Source organism: Nyctibius grandis, chromosome 16, assembly GCF_013368605.1.
Source record: "Nyctibius grandis isolate bNycGra1 chromosome 16, bNycGra1.pri, whole genome shotgun sequence".
Classification (NCBI taxonomy): Eukaryota; Metazoa; Chordata; class Aves; order Nyctibiiformes; family Nyctibiidae; genus Nyctibius; species Nyctibius grandis.
In genome coordinates, this window is record NC_090673.1 from 12,032,388 (window position 1) to 12,059,608 (window position 27,221).

General features: G+C 50.1%; 1 protein-coding gene across 1 annotated transcript; it reads right to left on the bottom strand.

Moving 5' to 3' along the window:
• Positions 1–7: 7 nt before the first annotated feature.
• LOC137671021 (centrosome-associated protein CEP250-like) lies at positions 8–25,159 on the bottom strand. Its single transcript, XM_068414241.1, is given in 23 exon segments — positions 8–106; positions 1,242–1,397; positions 3,512–3,646; positions 4,783–4,962; positions 5,562–5,731; positions 5,936–6,063; positions 7,029–7,222; positions 9,441–9,671; positions 9,858–10,004; positions 10,288–10,432; positions 11,377–11,559; positions 12,011–12,189; positions 12,501–12,570; positions 15,533–15,597; positions 16,607–16,705; positions 17,195–17,291; positions 17,869–18,096; positions 19,394–19,500; positions 20,208–20,373; positions 20,943–21,025; positions 21,746–21,802; positions 22,539–23,264; positions 25,079–25,159. Coding segments are annotated over 23 exon segments (3,726 nt in total).
• Positions 25,160–27,221: the final 2,062 nt, after the last annotated feature.

Here is a 27,221-nt window from a genome sequence, read left to right on the forward strand (position 1 = left end):
GCAGGGCTCAAGGAGGAACTAAGGGAGCGTGTTTATCTATTTGGCTCTGACTACATGTTCCCAGAAAAGGCCGCACACCTGGCTTCACGGCCTTGCCAGCCTGCCTCTAAGCAAGGGAAGAGAGAGATGTTAGAAGGGGGGAAGGAAGGAAGGAAGGGGGGAAGTGGGGGAAGGAGGGAGGGAAGGAAGGAGGGAGGGAGGGAAGGAGGGAAAAAACCCCCCTCTCTTGCCCCACCTTCACTCCCTGGCGTGCACCCTCCACCCCCTCATTTTGGGAACACCTCCATTTCCCTCTCTCATCCCAGGCAACGGCTATGAACGCAACAGGTTAAATCAGACAACAGCTCCTAACAGCTTACTTGTGCAAGTAAAAAACTAGCACCGTCTCTTCCTAAGCCACGTATTCACCCACCACTTGCGTTTTCCTACTGAAAGTGCAGACCCGCAACATTTGTTTTATTAAAGAAAAAAAATTAAACCATCACTGTCACTAGGAAATGTTTCAAAACGCCAACACAACAAACGCAGCCCCGCGAGACTGCAGTGAGCGTGAGACTCCTCCTGTGAAGAAAACACAAGGATTTCTTTTTGGGCTCCAGTCTGGCCAGGGCCATGGTCTATATTCCACTTCTATTAGGTCTATACTGGGGGGCTGCTGCCACTGGCATCTGCCATCGTTGCTCCTTAGGGCCAGAGCCTCCTGCCACCAAGTAAGGTTCTGTTCTCACCTCTCTAGAAGCAGGGATCTTGTGCTGGCCAGACAGAGAACATCAGCAGGCACCTGGCAGCGACTGGCCACGGCAACATCTCCTCAGTCTCCTCCGTTCACGTTCCACCTGCACGTTGGATAGGAGAAAGGCTCACAGAAACCTGCCACCAAACAAGGAGCAAAAGGACCTTGGGACATCACGGCGAGGAGATGTCTGCTCAGAGACTGTTAATTGCACCAGAGAATGCTGGGGGCAAAAAGCACTCCAAGTAGACTATGGAAGAGAAAGAGCAAGAGTGTCAAATGTGTGTGTGTGGGGACACTGGGGCACGAAGGGTGGTACCGAGTGAATGTGCATTTGCCAAGGCAATGGGGTGCCAGAAGAGAGAGAGAATACAAAAGTGTGTGTCCACAGGGAACAGAGGAGAAGAGGGAAGGAAAGAAGCAGAGGACTCCAAAGTGCTGTCTGTGGAAATGTGTTGTGTTCCAGAGGACCGTGAGGCTTTGCAGAGGCAGCCCAAGCCTGTTTTACCTCCTCAAGAGTCCTCCTGAGCTCAGCATTGAGTTGCTTCAGCTCCGTCTTCTCGTGTTCCACCCTTGCAACTGCCCGCTGCAGACATTCCAGCTGCTGCAACAGGAGTCTCTTCTCCGAGAGCCATGGGAGTTGCTCCCCTTCTGCAACAGCCTGCTGGGTATTCAGAGAGGAGACTGTGTGAGCTGGTGCCACATAAAGGTTAGGAGAGCCAGAATCAACACGTCGTGGGGAGAGTGACCGGACCCAGGAAAGGACAGTGCCAAGTTCCTTCTTCTCCTCCTGGACTACAGGCCAAAACACCACGCTCTCTTCCTAGGGGCCTCCTCCACATCACCTTGGAGGAATGCAGCGGTTTCTTCTGGACATGCTTCCTGATGGTTTGGTTCAGTGTCCCCCATTCTGGTTTTGAGAGAGACCGGAAACATTCATTTCCTATTCAGCTACTCAATAGTTTTACAAAAGCCTGTAGTATTTCCAGCTCCCTCTCTCTCAGCCATTTCTTCTCCATCATGAAGACTTCCACATTTACATGTTCCTCTTGGGGAAGCTGTTTAACATCTTTGGTCATCCTCTTTGACCTTCACTGTGTATTCTCCTGTCTCTAGTTCTACTCACTGTCCTTGGACAACCAAACAATATGCAAGATGTGGGTGAACCATGGATGCCTGCAGTCATAAAATACTTTGGTTTTGCTCTCTGCTGCCTGTGATGATGTTCCATCATTGTTACACATTATCAGCCAAGCCCTGTGCACTGCTCTGAACCTAGTAAGAGCCACCTCCCTCTCAGGGGTTTCTTGATGAACTGCTCCTTGAAGCAATCTCTGACAGCATCTATCAATGTACTCTCGATATCAGCACTGCACCCATCTCTATGGACGCAACTGCATTACCTGATCTAAGGCTCTTGCATACCTCATCTCTAGGGATGCTACTGAAATCTCCGGTTGTTTTCAGCCTTCCTGCCCTTGTCGCTTCTCTGCTTCCCAGCAACAGATCACAATACCTGGCATCATCCTCATCAGGCCAGGAGTAATATTTCTCAAGTAATGCATAAATGTATAATGCATAAATATGGTATTTTATTAGTAGCATTTTTTATAGGCCTGTACACTAACGTAATGCTAAAAGTACGGTCAGGGTCCCAGGCAAGTGTGCAGCACAGGCTGCTGCAGCTGTTCCACCAGCAGTAACCTGAGTCAGATCACCTTGGAGAAATCCACGCAAATTTGCCTCCATGCTTTTTGGACTGCAGCACAAGTACATCCTGAATGTGCAACGAAGCCTTTAACCTGATCAGGCAACAGTACGAATTCCATTCTTTTTAATACACCGGAAAAGCTGTACCTCACACATGTACATCCCTGAAAGCATCCCCTAAGCACCACGAGTGTAGCTGCTGGTCAGCCATCGTTATAAAATTCTACTAAGTTTAGTACATTGGTCTGGTCAACCGTGCCCTTTCCTTTCCACGCCAAACCCTCACCACGGCACGTTGGCTAAGCTTGCCTAGACAGGAGAGAACCAATTACCCCTCCCCCAGCTTTTACACTTGATTTAATTTTAACAGCAAGCTCTGCAGTTCTTTCAGTAGTTCTGGGCTTGACAGAAAACATTGTCGCAGGTGAATGGTCTCTGGCCAGAGCTGTCCAGACCCACAAGCCTGCTGGCTGCAGTCATGAGTTCTTTGGCCAAGCAGCTCATATGTTTACGGCAACAGATATTCCCATATCTTTAGAGGAAACATCATTAGAATCCTTTCCGGACATTTGTCTCCGTTTAGCCCACACCCGGGGCTAAACAATAAGCAGTTGTTCTCTCATCCACTGTCCCCTCCCCAACCAAGAAAGGGAACTGGGAAAAGGAGGGAGACTCATGGGTTAAAACTTAAACAGATTTAATAAAATAAAGTAACCAATATCAATGCTAATACAAAACACATAAAAATATTCTTAGCCCTCAGAGATGTGGCAAGTCACTCCAGGGACAGCAATCATTGAGAAGAAGGAGAAAGAGGGAAGGGAGAAGAGAGCAGAGCAAAAAGGACGCCAGCTCTCCCCCCAAGCTTCCCCTTTTATAGTGAACCTGACCTTAGTGTTAGGGACACACCTGTGGGCCAGCCTGGGGCAGCTGCCCTGCATTTAACTGCTAATGGCCTTGGTCACCATGGCTGGCCACACACTGAAACAAGATGTAACAGAAAAGTGACTCTATAAATGTTATCCCCACAAAAGCAGGACATCAACCTACCCCGCTAGTCAGACTTACCTGCCCATTCTCCTGCTGCGCTTTCACCTCCTGCCTGAGCTGCTCTAGCTGCTGGCAGGCTTCTCTTAGCTCTCCCTGCGTCCGGAGCAGCGTCTCTAATAACGCATTCTTCTCACTCTCCTTTTCTAGCAGGACCTGCCCAGAAATGAAGACAAGATGGCTCTAAACTCCCCACACAAAGTTTGTGTGGCAAGACTTCAAAGACTGATGGGCTCACACGTTCCCAAAGCGCTATGCTGCTGGTCTCCTAGGTCATTATCTGCCCACTTGAGACACAGCTTCCTAAGTGAGACTGACAGTATAAACATGGTCCATCCACGGCCCATCTGGGAGTGAATCTCCAACACACTCTCAGTCATCTAACAGGAAAACGTGTGGGGGTTCTCAAGTGTCTCGCCTTGCGGCTGAGGGTATCCCTCATCTTCTGCTGTGTCCTGCTTGTCTTTCACTAGTGACTTTTGCTCCTTGTCAGCAGTAGAGAAAATGCAAGGCTGCCACAGGGCCGAAGCGCAGCTCCTTCAGAAGCCTCATGTATTCTAAGGGGGGTTTGGTGAAAATTATGCAGTCTTAAGGTATTCAGTAGACTCTGGGAAAGTACTGACATTACAGAGACACGCTGTCATCTCTGAGCGCTGCCCTGTCATTTCCATACCTGTAGACACAGTTGGGGGTACTGCTGTCCCTAGGCAGTCTGCATAAAGAGGACTTTGGGTAGGACACAAGGAGGACTCTCAGTGGATGACAGGGTTGCTTTGGCACAGGAGATCTGGGCACAAAATAGCTTACCAGCAAGTGACTTGAAACACAGCCCAGCAAACACCCCTGTTTCACTGCTCAGAAATATTTCAGAGGAGTCTTTTGCCAACAATCCTGACACACCACTCCATCCCCACCAAACAAAAACCCCATCCTCGTGGGGATTCATTCCTACAAACTCAGTTTGCTCTTAAATGTAGTCAAGCCTATAAGCACACAGCAGTAAATATCAAAAGAGGACCGTTAAGGGAACTGTGAAGACACCCTGAGCTAAGTCTTAAAGAAACCAGAACACAATAGCAGCACAAAAATCTCAACTGAAAGGTGACATTTCTGCCTGGCTTCCTATGAGAGGTCTCATTCCTCATCCCACAGATAGCCCTGCTCGCCTTTCACCTCACCAAATCCAATGGAGAAAACATGTAGGGCATGCTCCACACAGCCCCATGCCCAGCCATCTCCCACAGCTCTAGCCTTGCATAAAAACACACAAATTCTCCTGTCGCAGTCTGTACCTCTTGCTTGGCATTTTCGACTCTAGTTCGTTCCTCTTCCTGTTGAACTTGCATGGCAGCAACTTTCTGCTTCATATCAATCAGCTGCTTCTCATGCTCTGCTTCTGTCTCTGCCTTCTGCTTTTCCCATCGTTCCAGCATCTTCTGCAGCTCTGAATGGTGCCCTTCCCGCTCGTTTGCCTGAGGAGTGGAGGAAAAGACTTCCACAAGAAGTCCCAGCCAAGCTCCTCAAAAAAAAGTGTGAAGCTTCATCCCTCCCATAAACCCCCACCTCAACAGTGGCTTTGTGCCCTCCGTAAATCATGTCCTATCATGGAACTTAAAAGAAGGGTCACCACGTGGAAGAATCATAGAATCATTTGGGTTGAAAAACACCTTTGAGGTCATTGAGTCCAACCATTAAGAAAAGGAGATGTTATATTCCCCTCTCGGATGGCTGCCTGGCTCCTAGCACCTCTCTCCTCAGGATTCCTCTCTATACTCAGAGTCTGGTAAGATCCTACCCCTTTGCTGCCAGGCTTTGGGTGGGGACCACCCAACCTTCTGTCTCATGAACTCGTCTCAGGCCCACATGGAATCTGTGGCTGCGTTTACTGTCCCAGCATGGTGCTGTGGGTCTTCACGGGCCTTCAAGTACGAGCCATTGGCTCTGCTGCCTGACCTAGCAATGTGTAGCCTGTGACAGATGGTTGCTGCCATTTGACATGCCCAGGCTATTATTCTTCTCAAGCCAGCCCACAAAGCTTGCTTCAAGAATTCAGAAGCATATTCTTTCCTACCAGGTCTTGAAGGAGTTTGTTTATCTCCACGTCGTGATCAGTTTCCCAAAGTCGGAGGGTATTTTCATACTGCCGTTCCATCCGCAAGAGCTCTTGTGCCATGTTTTCCCGGTCCTGCGTCACTAGAGATCTCTCTGCTTCCAGCTCACATCGAAGGCACTTCACTTCCCCTGCAAACACGAGAAATGCAAGATTCAGAGTCTACACAAACAGTGGTTCTGACTTCACTGACCTTAAGCCATTGGAATTTCAGTGTAGGAGGGATCTGCCTGCAGCTCCTTCACTCCTCAGCAGCACTGCAGACAGAGAGCTCTTTTTATACCATTTTTCCGAGGCAGGGGGATCACCGGAAACAAAGTCCATGGGGCTGTCACCTTGTACAACATCCTTGGCCTCCGTCACTGTGTGAAGTTGCATTTCAAGCTGGCTGCGGACGATCTCCAGCTGAGATAAGCGCTGCTGAGCCTCAAACAGGCTGGATTCCAGGGTCTCCTTCACTGACCTGCACGTTGTGAAGACGGAGAGAAATGAGCTCCTGTCACCCACAGGGAGCTATTCCAGTAAGAAGTGGTTCAACATCCCTACCCCTGAGTATGGAAAATGGGTTGCATGGAAACTCATATACAGCAAGCATATTTCTACCGTTTAAAATAGCAATGCAGGCCCCTCCGAGGCAATGGCCAGGCTTTCCTTCTGACCTAGCACAACACAGAAAGCCCAGCCGAATTTGATCTCAACAGCCACTGAGATCTTAAATTGCTGTTGCCTGATCTATGACACACGGGTAGCTGTGCCCACAGAGTCTGTGCCAGCAAGCAAAAGCCCAGCCTCTGCTCACAGCCCTTATCTCATCAGCACTTCCAAGTTGCTCTGCAGGGGGACAGAATAAAAGTATTGCCCTGGCTGACTCGTGACTTTGTAATGCTGTTCATAGTGTAGGTAGAGGTAGGTCATTTTCCAGACTCCCAACGTTTAAAAGGGACTAAAGAAATGCATCAGATGATATAGTAAAACCTCATGCTTGTAGCAGCATTTGTAAGAAACCTGAAGTACATTTTATCTGAACAAGGACTACCTGAAAGGAGAGACAGGTATCCTTCAGTTTAAACTGTTGGGAGTTCAAGAGAAAAACTCGCCACCTTTCCTTAAGCCTTGCTAACTAAGTAGGCAGTAGCCCAAATGACTTGTCACTCTTTAAAAGGGAAGCTGTAGTACTGACGATGAAAATTGTTACACCCGTGCCAGGTTCCTACGATACACAGCACTGCCTCACTACTACAGGGCTGCATTCAGGAAAACATCCTTCAGGGGAAAGGGGCACCTGAGTGGTACAACAATAAACCCCACAACAGTAGGATTTCACTACTTTGATGGACAGTGGAGGATGTATCTTCAAGAAGGAGAACAAGCACATATTTCTGATTGCTTATTTCTGAAAGGAGAGACAGGTGTCCTCCCAGCGTTTACCTGGCCTCTGCCAGCTGCTCTGAAAGGCCTTCTCGGACCCGCTCCACGGCTGCCAGTCGCACCTCTAGGGCAGCCTTCTCACGCACCAGCAATTCCTGCTCTTCGGACACCTTGGCCAGCGCTTGCCCTTGGCGAGAGGACTCCTGGCGCAACTGCTCCAGACCACTGCTGGCTGACTCTTGCTGGTGGTAAACCTGAAAGCGGGACAAAATACAGTTAGAGTCCTTTCTCTGGAGTTCTGTGAAGAGCCAGAGAGTGCCACTTCCCAATCAGCCAGAGAAAAAAGAGCTCCTGTACTGTGGGCTGAAAGTTTAGTGCTGCATACCGCACTGATACCCTGGGCTGCCAAAAGGTGCAGGGATTGTTACCCGGCACTAATACCATGGACTGCCAAGAGGCACGGGGAGTGTTAACTTGAAAGTGATGTGTACGGCCCTCCTGGGTTGCCTAGGTCCAGGCACAACAAACACACCTACCCCAGACTACATGTTTTCAGCCCAAAATACTGCATTTCCCAGAACTGCCACCTTGCAAACTAAAATGCTCTCAGAATCTATTCCAGTGATGGCAATGTGCAGGAAAGGTTTGCAAAAGCAACTTTGCTTGCTGAAGAAAGTGAAAATACACATGGTTTCTCCTTGCAGAAAAAAAAAAAGCTCAAAGTTTTACCTACTCCAGTGTGTAAAGCAGTTGGATGCAATGAGGTGATGCTTGGCAGGGAAACAGCCCTTGTGGTGAGCAGTGTCATTCAGGGATTTATGAAAATCTGGCTGATGTGGCCAAAGCGATGGTAGACTCTGTTTGTACAGTCGTTCGTGTCAACGATACTGTTGCCTTGTCTTACACAAAGGAGTTGCCTAATACACCTTGCTGGTGTTCAAGCTTGAAGATTAACTGTGAGTTTTTAGCTTTTTTCTTCAGCTGGGTATGTGCTCCAAAACAAGACTATCTAACAGAGAACAGACCATCAGAAACAGTTCCCTCAAAGTTATCCCATAGTACCCAAGAGTGTACATTATGAAACTGACATTTAAATGATGGCAAACTCCCTAGTCTCCTCCAGTCACTTGATTCTCCCAAGCTCTTTTTCCAGGGTACTGAAATCCAGAGTGAAGTGTCTTGTGTCATCACCTATTTCTTATCTGCTTCCTCAAAGCCTAAAGAGGCTCTAACAACTCACAGAAGCATCGAATCTTTTCCAGGTTGGAAAAGGACTTCAAGATCATCAAGTCCAACTGTTAACCTAACACTGCCACGTCCACTACTAAACCATGTCCCTAAGTGCTACATCCACATGTCTTTTAAATCCCTCCAGGGATGGTGACTCCACCACTTCCCTGGGCAGCCTGTTCTGATCCTTGACAACCCTTTCAGGGAAGAAATTTTTCCTGATCTCCAATCTAAACCTCCCCTGGTGCAACTTGAGGCCGTTTCCTCTCGTCCTGTCACTTGTTACTTGGGAGAAGAGACCGACTACCACCTCCTTTCAGGTAGTTGTAGAGAGTGATAAGGTCTCCCCTCAGCCTCCTTTTCTCCAGACTAAACAACCCCAGTTCCCTCCACTGCTCCTCATCACACTTGTGCTCTAGACCCTTCACCAGCATCGTTGCCCTTCTCTGGACTCGCTCCAGCACCTCAATGACTTTCTTGTAGTGGTGGGCCCAAAACTGAACACAGGATTTGAGGTACGGCCTCACCAGTGACGAGTACAGGGGGACAATCACTTCCCTCGTCCTGCTGGCCACACTATTTCTCATACAAAGCAGGATGCTGTTGGCCATCTTGGCCTCCTGGGCACACCACCAGCTGATATTCAGACAGCTCTTGACCAACAACCCCAGCTCCTTTTCCAGATTTTCAGCCACAAAGTTGCATGTATGTCTTAAAATACAATTTCAACAATTTCAAGGTGTCATTCCTATTCTTAGCAGCACAAGACAGCAGACATTGACTCGCAGCTTTGTCCCGCTCTCTAGGCTCAAACAAATGGAGTTTTGAAAGTTGCAGGCTTCACACAACAAGCAGAAATAGAAACATGCAGCCCTGGGTTTTGTGTCTCAGAAAAAGGATTCAGAGCTACACAGTTCATTTCCTTTGCCACATGGGAGAGTAGTAGTCTCCTCAGATTCATGGACAACACAATCATCTCTTTGCAGCTTATCAAAAGCCAAACAAGAGGCCAACACAGACAGGTGGGTTAAAGGAATCTGTAGAAGCAGAGCACAACTCACAGAACTGCAGAACAGCTCTGCAAGCCATCAACACGGTTCCAAAAAGAAGCAAACAAAGCCTGCTGACCTCCAGCACCACCAAGTGTCTCCTTGACAAAAACGCTGCAGAATCCAACACACACAGCTCCACTGAGCCAAGCAGCCAAAAGCCCACCCAGAAGCACCAGGTTTTTGGTCTCACCTGACTGAGTTTCTCTTGGGTTTCTGCCTTCTCCTCTGCCAGTATCCTCAGCTCTACCTGCAGCCCCTCCTCTTGCTCCTCTGCTTTCTTCAGCAGCAGCTCCAGGTGGGCTTTCTCTGCACAGAGCTCTTCATTTCTTCTTTCACACAAGGTCAGCTTCTCCTGGTCAAAGATCCTTGCTCTCTCCATCTCGTCCACTTTGCCTGATAGGACATTGTTCCCTTGCTCCAGCTACAATCACAGAAGCACCGAGGAAAGAAAATACAGGAAGGTTTACTATGTAGAAGTTTTATCTTGGACAGAAAAAGGAACAACATTTCCATATTCAGTCAGTCATACTGTTGGAAGGCAAGAAGTCTCAGAAGAAGCAGCAGCTGGAGAAAAGCAGCTGGCAAGATCTCTGGCAACTCTGCTCACCTGTAGCACAAGTTTGTTCAGTTGCACTTTATCCAATGCAAGGGCTTCATTGACAGTGCTCATCTTCACTGCTGCAACATGCAGATCAGCTGCTTCAGCACTCAGCTGCTGCTTAGTCCCTGTCAACTCTGCTACTGACTGCTCTGCCTGAAGAGACAAAAGAGCAACATGACAACAGAGGCAGGAAAATCCCCGACTTCAAGCAGCAACTCCACATCCCCCGCGTGTCTCTCACATACTCCCACTTCAGCGCTACCAATAAGCACGGGGGCACTAACTACCCCAAAGAGCCTGGGTGGTCTGATCACCACTCTCCGAGAAGGAGAACAACATTGTCCCTGTCTTCTACTGCCAGAACCAGCATCTGTGCTGGTCATGCTATCACAGATCCCTCTCCCACAAGTGCTGCCTAGGAGTGAGGTGACCATACCTTCTCCAGGGCCATGGTAAGCTCCTGTTTCTCTTGCTTCAGCAGATCCCTCTGAAGGTGCAATTCCTTCACTGTCTCTCTCATGACTACCAACTCACTCTGTAATAATGAAAGTTTTCCTTCAAGTGCAGCTAAGTCCTTCAGCCTAGGACAAGGGGAACAACAAACAAGTTTTTAATGTAAAAACATTCTCATTTCCAAAACCAAGAGTACATCCTATGTCCCAGATACGGCAGTCTGAATGATTTCCAACAGCTTTCTAGTTACACCTAAAGAATGCTCCAATTTCCTGACTAGACCTGCATCACTCTTTGTCATTCATGTAGGTGAAACGGTTGTCATTGAGCAAGTAAAACAAGTATCCAGAAATCACAGAACGTTTCCAAAAAGTTCTGGTACTCTCAGCAGCTTCCTGCCTGTTACTTCTCTCTCCCTTCTTTTTCATCCATTGCACACAAGACTTTCCAAAGTCCTTCTTTGGGTAAGATGGACTTTGTAAGTCCAGATTAATATTCCCACAATTACTCTTGCCTTCAGCAGTGAAATGATGGAAGAGCCTGCAATCTGTGTGGGGAGGAGATGTGTATGAATTGCCAATCCAATAATCATAGGATCACAGGATGGGTCAGGCTGGCAGGGACCCCAGGGGGCCTCTAGCCCAATCTTCAGCTCAAAGCAGCTGGGGTCAGCGATGGGATCAGTCCAGCTTGCTCAAGGCTCTACCCACTTGGGTCTTCCAAATTGTCAGGGGTGGAATCTGCACAACCTCTCCGAGCCACCGGTTCTACTGCATGATTGCCTCGTGGTTCAATTTCTTGTTCTTCTGAAATCCAGTCTAAACCTCTCTTGTTTCAGCTTATGCCCATCATCAAATACTCTGATCAGGTTTGGCATGATTTTTTTAAAGGGCCATGAAGAAAGTACAAGGAGGCAGCTATGCTGTATGTCAGCAAGCAGCCAGACCTGCCCATGTGCTCCCTTCACCCTTCTACGCTACAAGCGATGAGCATGCAAAATTCATTCTTTTACGGTGGGCCTCCTGAAGTCCAGCAATGCCCACCCCTGCCCAGAGAAAGCTTTAACACTCACAGGAGCTTCTGGTCATGACGCGCCCTCTCTGTCATCTCTTGCTGCTCCACCTTTTCCCCCTGGGCTGAATCTTCCTTCAGCTGCAGTTCAGCGTTACTTTGACGCAGACGTGAGGCTTCTCGCTCTGTTACTTCAAGCTGTTGCTGTAGCTCTTCCCTGGTTTTCTCGAGGTTTGCACAGTCACTGCAGAGACAAGGCTCAGTTAGAAAAATGAAGAGGCCTGAAGAGTCACAGATCCCCTTTTCATCATTCCAGGATGGAGTTGTGGGGAGCACGGTAAGGAAGAACTTGCTCTTTCCCTCACAAGGTAACTGACGAGGGAAAGAGAAAGGAAGGCAGGCTTTTGCCTTCATTCAGGGAGAAGCAGTGGCTAGGGAAGGCCACCCAAAGAACACAATTCAGAGAAGCACCATGTCGACAGGGAGGCGTCTGGTATTCCAACATCGCTCTCAATCTCCAAGACAGCCTTAGGATTCACAGTAGAGCATGAAAAGCAGTGACAGGAGGATGCTAAAGTGCCAAACGGAGGCATACACGTGGTAGGGCAGGCGAGTTCTGTGCCCATAACACCTCGGAATGCCCACAACTGGAAGCAGATTGCCTCAGGAACGCAGGAGAAGGAGGAAACACTCACCTTCTCAGTGCATCTACCAGAGACTGCAGGTGCTGCTGGTGGCTGCTGGACGTCTTGCATTCCTCCTCCAGTTGCTCAACCCTTTGCTGCAGCTTCCTGCACTTCTCTTCCTGCTGGCTGCGCTGCTGCTGCAGGAAATGGAGACAGTCCTGCCTGGCAGAAAGCTCTTCTTTTAGGGCCTGCAAGGAATGGGCAGGGAAAGAGCACAAACAAGCAGTAAGGAGCAGGGAAGATGGCTCCGCATCGCTGGGAGAAGAAGCAAGCAGACAGCTCACCTCAAGGCAAAAGCTGTGGGGAGGGGGTGGAGATCAAGGAGAGAAAAGCAGCAGAACACAGAGCTGCCGAGACTGGAAAGGCAGTAGGGTACCAAGGGTGGCAAGGCTAGAAAGAAACTGGCTGCACTGGCTAAGGAAATGGAAAGGTTTCAAGCTAAGGGAGGCATTAGCAGCTGAGCCTGTGGCCAGTGCTGAAGACAAGCAGAAATTCTCACCTGTGTTGCTCCTCACCTCCTTGCCAGTGCTTCCTGAACCAATACAAAGGCATGCTCTGCATCGACGGAGCTCACACAAGAGACTCACAGACTCACAGACTCACAGAATGTTAGGGATTGGAAGGGACCTCGAAAGATCATCTAGTCCAATCCCCCTGCCGGAGCAGGATTACCTAGACCAAATCACACAGGAACGCGTCCAGGTGGGTTTTGAATGTCTCCAGAGAAGGAGACTCCACAACCTCTCTGGGCAGCCTGTTCCAGTGTTCGGTCACCCTCACCATAAAGAAGTTTTCCCTCATATTTATGTGGAACCTCCTGTGTTCCAGCTTGCACCCACTGCCCCTTGTCCTGTCAAGGGATGTCACTGAGAAGAGCCTGGCTCCATCCTCCTCATGACACTTGCCCTTTACATATTTATAAACATTAATGAGGTCACCCCTCAGTCTCCTCTAAGCTAAAGAGACCCAGCTCCCTCAGCCTCTCCTCATAAGGGAGATGTTCCACTCCCTTAATCATCTTCGTGGCTCTGCGCTGGACTCTCTCTAGCAGTTTCCTGTCCTTCTTGAACTGAAGGGCCCAGAACTGGACACAATATTCCAGATGCGGCCTCACCAGGGCAGAGTAGAGGGGGAGGAGAACCTCTCTTGACCTGCTAACCACACCTCTTCTAATACACCCCAGGATGCCATTGGCCTTCTTGGCCACAAGGGCACACTGCTGGCTCATGGTCATCCTGCTGTCCACTAGGACCCCCAGGTCCCTTTCCCCTACGCTGGTCTCCAACAGGTCTGCCCCCAACTTGTACTGGTACATGGGGTTGTTCTTGCCCAGATGCAGGACTCTACACTTGCCCTTGTTATATTTCATTAAATTTCTCCCCGCCCAACTCTCCAGCCTGTCCAGGTCTCTCTGAATGGCTGCGCAGCCTTCCGTTGTGTCAGCCACTCCTCCCAGTTTTGTGTCATCAGCGAACTTGCTGACAGTGCACTCTATTCCCTCATCCAAGTCATTAATGAATATATTGAATAGTACTGGTCCCAGTACTGACCCTTGAGGGACTCTGCTAGACACAGGCCTCCAACTGGACTCTGTCCCATTGACCACCACTCTCTGGCTTCTTTCCTTCAGCCAGTTCACAATCCACCTCACTACCCGATCATCCAGACCACACTTCCTCAGTTTAGCTGCGAGGATGCTGTGGGAGACCGTGTCAAATGCTTTACTGAAATCAAGATAGACCACATCCACAGCTTTACCATCATCTATCCACCGGGTTATGTCCTCATAAAAGGCTATCGAGTTGGTTAAGCATGACTTCCCCTTGGTTAAGCCATGCTGAGTGCCCCTAATGATCCCCCTATCCTTGATGTGCCTAGAGACAGCACCAAGGACAAGTTGTTCCATCACCTTTCCGGGGATGGAGGTGAGGCTGACCGGTCTACAGTTACCCGGGTCCTCCTTCTTGCCCTTTTTGAAGACTGGAGTGACATTCGCTTTTCTCCAGTCCTCAGGCACCTCTCCCGTTGCCCATGACTTAGCAAAGATGATGGAGAGTGGCCTAGCAATGACTTCCGCCAGCTCCCTCAGCACCCGCGGGTGCATCCCATCAGGGCTCATGGATTTATGGACGTCCAGGTTGCTTAATTGGTCCCTGACCCAGCCCTCATCTACCAAGACAGATTCCTCCTCTATCCTGACTTCTTCTGAGGCCTCAGGGGTCCGGGGCTCCTCAGGACAGCCTCCAGCAGTATAGACAGAGGCAAAGAAGGCATTCAGTAACTCCGCCTTCTTTTTATCCTCTGTCTCCAGGGCCCCCACCTCATTCATCAGTGGGCCTACATTGCCTCTAGTGTTGGCTTTACCTGCAGTGTATTTGAAGAAGCCCTTTCTGTTGTCCTTGACCTCTCTTGCAAGGTTTAATTCCAAGGAGGCCTTAGCTTTCCTAGTTGCCTCCCTACATCCTCTGACAACAGACTTATATTCCTCCCAAGTGGCCAGCCCCTCCTTCCATCATCTGTACACCCTCTTCTTCCACTTGAGTTTGCCCCGCAGTTCCCTGTTTAACAATGCAGGTCTCCTGGTACCCTTCCTTGACTTCCTACCTGCTGGGATGCTCTGATCTTGAGCTCGGAAGAAGCAGTCCTTGAATGCTAACCAACTATCTTGAGCCCCCTTACCTTCTAGTACCCTGTCCCATGGGATTTCCCCTAGCAATTGCTTGAAAAGGCCAAAGTTGGCCCTCCTGAAGTCCAGGGTTGTGGTTCTGCTAGCTATTCTGTTCCTGCCACATGAGATCCTGAACTCTACCATCTCATGGTCACTACAACCAAGGCTGCCCTCAACCTTCACCACTTCAACCAGACCCTCCTGGTTAGTGAGGATAAGATCCAGCAGCGCTCCTCTCCTAGTTGGCTCATCCACCATTTGCATCAGAAAGTTATCATCAACGCACTGGAGGAACCTCCTGGACTGAGGATGGCTGGCTGAGTAGGCCTCCCAGCAAATATCAGGGTAGTTGAAATCCCCCACGACAACCAGGCCCTGTAATTGCGAGACTGCTCTCAGCTGCCTGTAGAAGGCCTCATCACCCTCCTCATCCTGATCTGGTGGCCTGTAATAGACACCCACAACAGTATCACCCCTGCCAGCCTGCCCCTTAATTCGCACCCACAAACTCTCAACTCGCTCCTGATCCGTCCCTGGACGGAACTCAATACATTCTAGCTGCTCACTTGCATAAAGAGCAACTCCACCACCTCTCCTTAGTGGCCTGTCTTTCCTGAACAGGACATAGCCATCCATGACCACATTCCAGTCACGCGAGGTAATTGCCACTAGATCATAGCCCCCCGACCGAACACGGATTTCTAACTCCTCCTGTTTATTCCCCATGCTGCGTGCATTGGTGTACAGGCATTTCAGGGAGGGAGCTGAGCACACCGATTTCACCCTAGGGGGATGGGAGGCCTCCTGGTCTACCTCAACACTAGAGCGTTGCCCCAGTGGTGAGAGAGAGGGTGTTGCTAGACTCTGCACGCTGGGAACTGTCAGTGCAGATGATGCTGACCGTGCTGTCACTCTCATCTAACACCGCCTGAAAGCCCACATCAAGCTGTTACTCTTTGCTCATTCTACTTGCTTTCCTTTATCTAGTTCTCCTTTTTCGCCCACTTCACCCTAGAGTCATTAAAAGCTCAGTTCTCTCATTTCTTCAGTCTACAAAGAAGTTTTGTCCCTGTGGCCACAACTGCTCCAGGGATTTCTGAATATAGCTACTATAAACAAGAAGAAACAAGTGGCAAGAGCCTGGAGGCCTCCTGAACGCTCAGTTTCTGGAAGCTCTCGAGAATGATTTTGGTCTCCTTCAGCTTCTTAGAGCCACACACGTGAGCACCAGATCAACACTGGAAATACTAATGAAAGGAAACAGTAACGCTGCCCAGGGAAGAAGGAAGCTGAGGAAGACTGGAAAACAAGCAATGAAAAAGCTCATGTTTATAATTACTCTGAGCAGCAGCACAAGAGGATAAAAATGACTACATAAGGGGAAAGAACTGGCTTTGTGAGAGGCTGTGTAAAAGACCTCATGATTAAGCCCCCTCCACAGAGTGAAGTTTAGGACTAAGTCAAAGTTACCCCTAAACAGTCAGATCAGCTGCGATTCTGGGGAGATAATAATGGTCAGTGAATGTAGAGTGAAGGAGCAGAGGTGGCAAGTGCATCGACTGAGTCAGTGACCTGTCATAAAAATGTGAAGAACAACAGAGTCGCTGCTCAAGGAGGGCGGGGGAAGCCTCCAAGCAACTCTGGAATACAAACGCCAAGTAGCCAGCTCAGAAAGCAGGGTCCAAGAGAGACCTCAGCTGGACGGTGAAGGCAAAGGTACTGAAACTTCTGCCGACTCAGCTCAAGTCTCCCAGGACAGCCAACTCGGAAGTCATAACAGGTTTTATGTCAGAAAAGCGGTATAAAAATTAAACAGCCAGTAGCAGTTAACACAGACACTAGTCAACACATCCATCTATTCCCTGGGCTACTCTGCTGCCTTCCTCAAGTACTTTTAAATCCGATTTACAGGGACGTGGTCCCAACTCTGTACTCACCTCAGTTATAGCTTTTATCAGCTTTTGGAGGGAAAGATTCTCTTCTCTGGCACTTTTAGCCAACGAAGCTTCATATTCTCTCTCTAACCGACTCGCTTCCTGAGAACAGAATAAGGAAAGGGTGGGCAGGGAAGAGCTGCTCCCCTCTGTAGCATTCCCAACCTCAGCAGCATTGTCATGCCGAGAAGCCTCAGCCCTAGTCATTCCAGTATACTCCTTCCCATAGCTATTCAATTTCTTCTTTGCTAAAACTAACATGAGAAAGTCCAACAGCTAGTGTTTATAGACTGCTATGAAGCTGCCAATTCCAAGGAGCTTTGAGCCCTAGAGACTTAAAGTCACAGGCAGAACAGCATTGGTGCAGTCTCCCTGAGGAAGACACCTGAGCTGTCTGCAGCTCCCCTGCCACTGCCTGCCCCTGGACTGACTCCACACATGCCAAATGCACAAGGAACGTTTTGATGATGTGCCTGATGTTCCCGTACAGTCAGCATCTGCACCACTCTTTCTCTTGAGGAAGCCACACCTCTTTGTGCTAAGGCTGGAGAGCAAACACTGGACTATCTCCCAGATAAAGCTAAAACATACTAGAATCTCCACAGTGTCGGAAAGTGTTCTCACGGTCTTCTCCTTCTCCTCGGTCTGCTTCTGAGACTGTACAAGCAAGGCTGAGAGCTCCGTCACCCTGAGAAGAGAAGGTCCTCGTGCCATTCCAAAAGCACTGCACACCCTGTTCAGGAGCTAAGCAGCTCCCAGAAGCATAGCAGAGAAAGTTCAACCCAGAAAATACAGCAAAGGCACCGTTCATCTCTACAGGTTAATATGCTTCATGTGGTAAAATGGCACTTCTTGCCCCAAAGGCCTTCTACACTCAGTCTTGCAAGGAATTGTCAGCACAGAGGTGCTACGTGGCTTATGATGGCCCTGGGCAAATTCCTCCTGCCTGCTTTAGCACACTCCTGCGGAGCAAAAGGGCGGTACAAGGGACAGAGCTCTCTTTAGACTGGTCTCAATTTCTCACTAAGAATCACTTAACAGCAAAAACATTGTAAAATACAATCTCTTTTCCAGTCTTGTCTTACTCAGAAGAGCTTCTGGCAGTCAGACATTTTCCCTTATCCTTTCTGGTGAAGTTTGACCAGGGACAGAAACAAGGCTGTGCAGAATGGGTGCGTTTTACATGTGAACACAGCCCATCTAGGAGACCACGAAGCAGCCACAAAAGAGAATGTCGGTAATAGCAAAGTTTAAAACACCTTTACCTGTCTTGAAGCTCCTTCTTCTCCAGGTCCTCCTTGACTTGGAAGCACATCACTCCCTGAGTCTTCTGGTTTACTTCCTGTCCCACGTGCTGCTCTGCCTGGTCCTTCAGGACAGGTCTGCCCAGAGCGACGGGCTCACAGAGCTGTACGCTGGAGTTCAGACGGGAGCAGCTCACAAGTATAGATCCAGAAAGCCTCATCTGCTCTGCCTTCAGCTCTGACAAATCCCTGAAGGAGAATAAAGAAAGAGATAATGTTCACACCACCATCTTTATCAGCCGACTCACTTCTGAAGCACGTAATTGCGCAACAGTAAGAGCTGGCAGGAAAGATGACATCTTCTTTGTTGGGCACAAGTCATTCAGCTGACACTTTGGGATCAGGACACATCTTGACACTTGAGCAATGAGTCTACTGGATAGTTGAAGAATGAGTCTGGTTTCTCCTCAGAGAAAAGAAGAAACGTATGGCACAGCCAGAAAGCTTCAAGGACCTCTAATCACTCTTATTAATTGTTCCTCCTGCTCTATCTTATTACCATATGCTAGTTATCATTAATAGATGTAAGGAATTTTACCAGGGTCCCCAGCTTTTATACCTAGGGGATCAGCCTTAAGAGACCTATTATTATCAGCACTTGGACTGCTAAGAGGCTCCTGACAATACCTACATAATAACCATTTCAGGAAGGTGATGTAAGAATAAGTCTAAAATGTTGTCACAAAAAAACACAAATAACACAAGAATTAAACAGTAGGTCAGGCGTACTCTACGCATTAAGGAAGGCTTATCATCAATAAGAGAAATGGCTGACAGTAACCCAGAGCTTGAAATCGCAAGCTGACACCAGAAGAACGTACTATTACGGCTACATTATTTGTGTTTGTGTAGAAGGCAATGGTGAGAAAGAACCTCAGAGAGCCCAAGAACAAGAAAACAATCGTAAAAAGAGGTATCAGACTAAGCAAAATCAATTGGAGACGTGCAATAACAGGGCAGAGAAGCTATTCTTTCTCTCAACAATGCTGGTACAGGAATAAGCGGACACAAACTGACCAGAATAAATGCAAGCTGGAAATGAGAAGGAAAAAATAGATATATTCATGAATGATCTTTCCATCAGGAGCAGTGGGAAAAGAAAGCCAGCGAGATTTAAGGCAGATTTCCATCATTCTTTAAAAGGGACCACTCTGCACGCTGCATGCGTAGCTCTGGTGAGTCTCTTCCAATGTGTCCACGTACGCCTGTGCCTGTGTTAATATGCCCAGACATCACCACAGTCAAGTTCATCTGTTCAGGGCCTCTGCATTGCTTATAGCCCGAGCCCCTCAGTTTTAGCTGAAAACCACCATCAAACAAAATGACTCTGCGAACAGCCTAAAGGTGGCTTCACGGCATTGCTTCACACTACCAAAGGACAAATCACATCTTTAGCCCCAACTATCGGAACTTTGAGGCTCAAAAAGCAGGTGTGAAGGGAAGCTACGTTTTTTCTCCAAGAGATCTTGCCTGAACTCCTACTCACCGGTCAGTGGCGGTCTTCATTTCCAGGAAATGACGGCGGAAGGTCACCACCTGGCACCACAGGCTGAGCAGACAGTTATGTTCACCCCTTAAGTAGCTGTCATAAAGCTAAACATGCAAAGACAAGAAGAAATGCCAGTTCAGCCTTCACTGTCACTGCACCAGTCTTTCAGATAGGAGAGACTACAACCACCACCACCAGGTCTCCTTTACTAACTATTCCAACAGGGGCACCAACGACTGAAGAGGCACCACACAAGCACCCTCAGAAGACCTGCCATCTGACTTCAAAGGAGGGAACGTCCACACTTCTCCTGCAGGAGCGGACATCAGCAAAGCAAACTGATGGTCATTCACCATCGCGCCTCACAGAGGTGTCTAACGGTCTTGGTGGAGGAAGACAAAAACAAGCCCTTCCAAGACCACTGCCGGATTTGCTTACAACAGGCTATTGCTAAGGGAGGCCTTTCTTGTTCTTCTGTTGGCTACTCCGAACTTGAAAGCACACAGACCTCTCCGGTCTCCACTGCTGTAGACAGAGAATTAGGAACTATTAAAAAGACAAGCCTTCAAGTGCCCAGCAACAGCAAGCATTTGCCTTTAACACCCAGCAGTATGGTCACAGCAGGGGGGCACCTTCCACCACCACAATGTGCTGACACTCCTCCATCTCACACCCCATCTTCTGCTCATCAACACCAATATATCCGCAGTGCAGCCACTACTCTCAGACAGCAAGCTCTCTATGCCAGAAAGAAAATGCATTTTCATGCCACACTGGCATCACATCTGACATTCCCGTAGCTCATCCTTACCTCACGTTCACTGCGCCATTCACTCCCCTTCAATTCCAGCTCCTCCCGGGCCCTCATCCAATCCGCCGTCAGTTTTCCAACATCTTCTTTAAGGGCTGAATTCACCTCATGCGCTTCATCGAGCTGCTCCCGCAGGAGCGCATTTACTTCTGCCAGATCCTCGCACCTTGGAAAGGGAGAAACAGCAATGAGCTCACTGAACAGCTGCTGTCCACAAGCACCATTTTCCAGCTCCCTCAACACTGAGTTCGTTGTCAAACTGAGCGGCAGTAGAAGTGCTGTCTAGGATTAACTAAGATCTCTCTGTGATGGCAAACTCGTTTGCTTCTCCTTGCTTTAAGCCTTCCATTTCCATCTGCAATTTTGGTTTCCCCTTCCTCTTCAAATCTGATCACGCCCACAGTTAACACCTTGCCTCCCCTTCGTTCTCTCTGATCACTGCGTGCATCACCTTTCACTAGCATTGTCCCGAGTCACTCACCTACAGAACCACAGAATAATTTAGGCTGGGAAGGGACCTTTGGAGGTCACCCGCAATAACCCCCCGCTCAAAACAGAGCCATTCAGCACACAACACTCCTACTGCACCCCAGAAAACACATCGTGGACCTTTCTCCGTTCAGAGTGGCTTGCCCAACCGCTTCGCTTGGGGGGACTAGGTAGCACTGACAGCTTTTCCCTCACTTCTGTGAGCACCCGGGATATCAAGTAGCAGGGAACGCTTCTTCCTTCTACCTTTGCTGCTCCTCTTCCACCTGAAGCAGTGCCTTCTTCAGGTTGTGGTCTTCTGTGCCTTCCCACCTGCCTGCAAGGGATCCCTTAAGAAGAAAGGAAATGTTTAGTCAAATTCTCGTCTTCCCTTCACTACTGGTAGCATCCATCGCTTTCCCCTCCATTTCTCTGGTATCTCAGGAGATCGTGGCTTCTTCCAGGCATAACAGGGCTGTGACTACGCAGAGGAAGGGAGGGGAAGGGTGTCACTCAATGTGAGTAGCTCTCCTCAGCCTCCACTCTTGCCCTCCCACAGTTAGGCATCCTCAGCTCATGACCGCGAGTGCTCACTTCCACTTGAAGCCTGGGAATGCTCTCCTACGCTCCTACCCTCTGTTTCCTAGGTTTACTTTAGCCGTGAAGCACAAAGAAAAGCACAGAGCCAGCTCTCTATGTTGAATGCCAGCATTCTTGCCTTCCAAAATGTTACGTTTCAACCAATTCTTTTTCAGAGACAGCCAGAGAATGTGACAGGCACTAGAGCCCTCTCCTGAGACCTCGGACAAAATGTTACTCCAGCAATAACAACTCTTTCACAAAACTAAAATCCTTCTTGATAGAGTTTGCTGGACTGGCATTTCTGGGACTACTGGCTGCTCTGGGAACGGCAACTGGACAAAACACAGTGACGGGCAAACTCACAGAGCTTCTTTAAACTCTCAGGCAGCAAAATCTTGCTTTCCTCTGCCCTTGCTTTGGGCAGCTTTTTTTGGCTGCATTAATGAATGCTACGTACACTGTCTTTAGTCAGCAACCCGCACACTCACCCCTTCCGCTTCCACTTGCTGCTCCAACTCTCGACACCGAGTCCGGTACTGCAGTACCTACATGGATACACAGGAAGAAGATGAGCGACTGCAGCTTGTAACAGACTTGGCTGCTCCGGCATTAGCTTTTCTCTAAGTCTTTACGACCCAAGCACAGGACTTTTCCCAGTGCTGCTCCTACACTCAGCACAAGTTGTTATGATATAGGGAAGCTTCCCTTTATCTCATACTAAAGAAAGTGAGACAGGGTTTCTTTCACACATAGTCCTGTCTGCTCATCCTAAGACAGCCATGGCAAGCAAAAGGAGGAGACAGACTGAGACAGCCGTGCCCGGCCTATGGCCACCCTGTACCCCAAAGCAGTATTTCCCACAGGCTAAAAGTCCAGTGGGCCCTCGAGGTTAGAGAAACGAGTTTCCAAAATTGCTTTTCAATATTGAGCAACTCGAGCTGGTTCTGAGCACAGTCCTGCTCAGCCACTGCACAACGCGGCTGTCTGGTCAGCTGCGCAAGACAAGCACGGGCCAGGGAAGCAGCATGACCTTCCAGCAGCGCCGGGAGCACCGGGCCGGGCAGGGCACGGCCTGCCCCGACCCTCCACCCAGCCCCGGCCCCCTCCCCGCTGCCAGCACTCCCGCGCCCCGGCCCAACCGGACCAGAGCCGCCCGCCTCTGCCCGGGACCGCCCAAACCCACCCCCGCCGGCTCCACGCCTACCGCCGGGACAGCCCCCCGGCCCCGCCCCGCGGCCCGGCCCCGGGCAGCTCCCTCGGGCTGGCGCCCCCGCTCCTCGCCTCCGCCTGCAGCTGCCGCAGCAGCCCCGCTTGGCGCTGCCGCGCCTCTTCCGAGCTCCGCAGCCGGCGCTCCAGAGACGCCTGGCTCCGCGCCGCCATGGCTCGCTCGCCAGCCGGGCCCGCCGCCCGCGGGGCTCCGCCGCCTGCCAGGCCCCGCGGCGGGGGCTGCTCCGCGGCCTGTCCCGGCGGACCGCGCTCAGGCGGCCCCGGGCCGCGGCCTGGCGCCTGCCGGGGCGGGCGGAGCAGCTCCCCCTGCCCGCCGGGCGCCGCCGGCAGCCGGGCCGCGGACCGGGAGAGCCGGGCTCGCTCGGGGCCGCTCTGGGGCAGCGCTTCCTTTCTCGCTGATCGCTGAGGGTGCGGCGCCGGGCTGCGCTGCTGCCGCGGGGGAGAGGCCGCCCCGGCAGCGCTTCGCTCCAGCGACTTCTCAGAGACCGTTACCGGCCCCGGAGCGCGCTGGGGGCAGAGCGCGCCCGCAGCTCGCGCGCGAGAAGGGCCCCGGCCCGTGGGGCGGGGGGAGCCCGGGGCGAGAAGGGGGGACCGCGGGGACAGCAGCGAAGGGCCCTCGCCCGGGGAAGCCACTGCACAGCCGGAGCTTTCTCCTCCCGGCTCAGACTGCAGCCCTGCGCTGCCCGGGGGCAGGAGCTCCGGTCGGGAACGGAAACCAAACACACACACGTGGAATTGGCGACTCTTTTTCTCTCTGCTTCGCGGCAGCAACGGCACAGACTGCCAGCAGCGAGAGAAAAGCTGGTGTGGGAGAGAAAACTTCACCCACACAGGACAACGTACTCTGCGAATGAAGCTTCATTTCAGGAGCTCATGCACTGCCCATCCCGACACAGCCCCCACACAGGGGGAGCGGGAGGGCTCGGGGCCGCAGGGAGGGCTGAGGCCGCACACAGCTTGGCGCAGGAGTGGCGAGGCCTAGTCTGCGCCGGGGTTGGTTCTCCCTCGGCTTTTCCCCTGCCGAGAAGAGCTCTTCCACGTCAGCATCAATAACATTCATGTTGGCTCCCTGGAGCAAAACCATCAAGGAATAAACTAGGAATAAACTTGGTAAAACTCCATAGCTGAGCGTGCGCAAATCCCTTCTTCCCTTGCTGTCCACACACAACTGCGGTTCAGCACAGGCAAAACACATCTTGTGAGATCCACAAAGACAGTGTCTCGTGGATGCCTTATTTAAGAGACACGTTAAGAACCAGTTACAGTGTGAGAGGAAGACATACATGTCCAGAAGCCTTCTGTTAACCTCTGAACCACCCCACGTATATACATAATGAACTTTGTTGAGCGCTTTGAGATCTGCCCATTACAAGCGCAATGCGACAGTTCAGCATTTCACCATTTCAGCAACTAATCTGAGTCATAGGATCACAGAATCATAGAATCGTTTTGGTTGGAAAGGACCTTTAAGATCATCAAGTCCAACCATTAACCCAGCACTGCCAAGCCCACCACTGAACCATGTTCCTAAGCGCCACATCTACACGGCTTTTCAATCCCTCCAGGGATAGTGACTCAACAACTTCCCTGGGCAGCCTGTTCCAATGTTTGACGAGCCTTTCGGGGAAGAAATTTTTCCTGATCTCCAGTCTAAACCTCTGGCACAACTTGAGGCCATTTCCTCTCATCCTAACACCCGTCTCTCTACAACCTCCTTTCCTCATCTCCAGCCACTGCTTTTGACCTTCAGTCCGATCTCCACTGCTTGTAAAATTCCCCCGTTTTAAGGAAATCAACAAGATTCAATGTTGACCACGTCCTCCTGATCCTTGTCTCTTATGGGAACTTTGGTCTGGCAACCAATACAGAAAATGGCCGTGTGATCACAAAAACACCAAGGCTTGCCCCAGGGGGAGGCGGGATGAGATTTGCTGTTGCTCTGCAGGGAATCACAGCACAAAGAAAACCTGCTGAGCTTTAGCAACTTTCCTGGGCTTTACTGGGCTTTGCGGCCTTCTGCAGACCTCTCAGCTGTTAACATGCCGAACATCCCAGCCCCCTGGGCTTCCAGAAGGCTCATTTTGGCTTGGACTAGAGTATCAGTTAACACCTGCACTGCCAAACCCTCGGAGAGCTGAGCGTGCTCCTCACAGCTCTGTACCGCTGTACCCTGTGGGAAGTGAGGCTCAGGGTGATCAGCGCTGCACAGAGATGTGCTGGAAGGCAGCACAGTGGGAATATACACATGAGACTGGAGGGGGAAAAGTCGAGTATGGACACTGGGAAACGTGATGCCAGTTCAGTGCCTGCAGCAGGAGCCGGGCAGCCACACTAGTGAGCAGCGACTCTCTGGAGACTCTGAAGCAACAGTTACCCTCACTCCCACAACCTGCTCTAGATGACATCCCACCTCTCACATCCTTGCCCTCCCTTTCCCCTCCAGCTTTTCAGACTGTGGCAGTCGTCCTCTGAGGGTAAGACAAGAGAAAGTGCCCCTTGCTGAACCGCCACCATTTCCTCCACTGAAACCACCCTGGGTCTGCGTGCAAGGACATATGGCAGTGGCAGCAGTTCGCTCCCGTTCTGCTCCCTACGTACTCCTTTGACGACTTGAATGAAGTCTGCTGCTGGGACCACCTTGTGCCCATACCAGCCTCCTTGAAGAAGTCCCCCATCGGCCACTTCTGCTTGTGCAGGAGGTTATGCAGCGTGACAAGATCCTGGGGCGCACAAAGAAGGGGGGTGTCACCCTTCCCCCAGGGCCGATGGTGGTGAGCACTGGAAAAGGTCAGAAAACACCCTGAGAGCAGCCTTAACCCAGAGTCACCGTGCCAGGAGGTGTGATACCATGCGGGGGAAAGCAGCGTAACTCTACTGATCTGTTCTCTCTGTGGTCTTGCCTTTCTTCTGAGGGTTTCCATCAGCAGGGTTTGCTCCTGAGTCCTTGCAGGTGCAAACAGAAACCCTTCTGTTACGGCCTAGGAACTATCTATCTATCATCTCACCCATGAGCCGTGTTTCAGAAAGGGCTACAGTTAAGTAGCCTGACATAAGCGATGCCCAAACAGAGTTTCTGATGCACCTCCTGAGCACAGGGATGCAAACAAGGGATTGCTAAGACTCAGAGTAACTCATATCATTTAAGAACCCGCAACAGGCAACTGAATGTCAAAACGAGCACAAAGAAAGGGGTCTTTTCAGAATCGCTATCTACTTCTTTCTCCAGTCCATATTTTCCTCACCACGTGGGGGGAAACACAGAATCTGCAGCCCCTGCAGTCAAATACAGCTCTGTGGGATGGGGGGGAGAAGAAAGTAGAGAGACCTGAACAGGGAATTTTCAAATCTGTGAAGAATCAAGTAGAAACAGTTGCAAAGCGTAGCATCAACTTACAGAAATTTAAACCTGATGCAGCTGAGTAGTAGAAGTGAGTAGTACAGAGAACTAGAGGGGAGCACTGCAATCAAAAGGGATGGCCAGGGTGTCTTCGGGCAGTGGCCGCTGTTGTTCTGATTATCAAAGAAGCTCGAAAATTCACCTTGGGACAAAAGATAACTGTGCACACTTCCCATGCTGTAACCTCGGGTTTGGAACAGAAAGGGGGACACTGGCTCTTGCCACAGAGATTCTCAAAATATCAGGCGATGCTAACGGAACAGGATGATATAGAAATTGTTACATCTGCCCTCATAAACCCTGCTTCCTTTTTGAGCGATAAACAGGAAATGGAGACTGTCGTGCATGACTGTATAGAGACAACTGAGACTGTGTGTGCAAGCAGAGCGGACTTGAAGGAGGAGCCGTTGGAAGAAGCTGACCATACGTGGTATAGCGATGGGAGCAGCTTTGTAAAGAATGGGGTTTGAATGGCTGCATATGCTGTGACCACCACAGCCCACTTAGTGGAAGCAAAGTCACTCCCTAAGGGCACACCGGCACAACGAGCTGAAACAATTGCTCTTGTGAGTGCGCTGGAGCTTGCCAAAGGACCACGAGTGAACATCTGGACAGATTCGAAGTATGCCTTTGGTGTAGTCCATGCCCATGGAGCAATTTGGAAGGAACAAGGACTCTTAACTGCTCAAGGGAAAGGAATAAAACACGCCAATATGATTTTGCGACTTCTAGATGCTGTACTACTGCCGTCAGCAGCAGTGATCATGCACTGCAAAGGACATCAGAAAGGTAACACTGACAGGGGAGTGGGAAATAAATTGGCTGATTATGAGGCAAGGTGAGATGCGGAACAAGGTGAGGTACTAAGTTTAATTCCTGAAAAATCTTCGCCTCTACCGGAAAAGATTGAGTATGATGAAGGGGGTCAGAAGCTGATCACTGGTCTAGGGGACAAAATCGGCCCCTCAGGATGGGCAGTGTTAAGAGACAACAGAATGGTACTTCCCTTTAGAATGTTATGGAGATCGATAAAGGCGGACCATGACAAAACACATTGGGGAGCTGGAGCCTTCTATGAATCCCTTATCAAGCAAACAGCAGCCAGAAGATTGTACCAAACTAAAAAGGCCATAGTTAGAAGATGTGAGGTATGCCTAAAGAATAATCCAAAGGTAGAACATCGCGTGAGATTTGGAAGTATTAAGAAGGGAAAGGTCCCAGGTCAAATTTGGCAGATAGATTTTTCGGAACTCCCTAGAAAAGGGGGGTATTGGTATCAACAATACTTAATGGCATTAGGAAAACAATTACAAGAAGTAAACAGATTGGTGATCTCTACT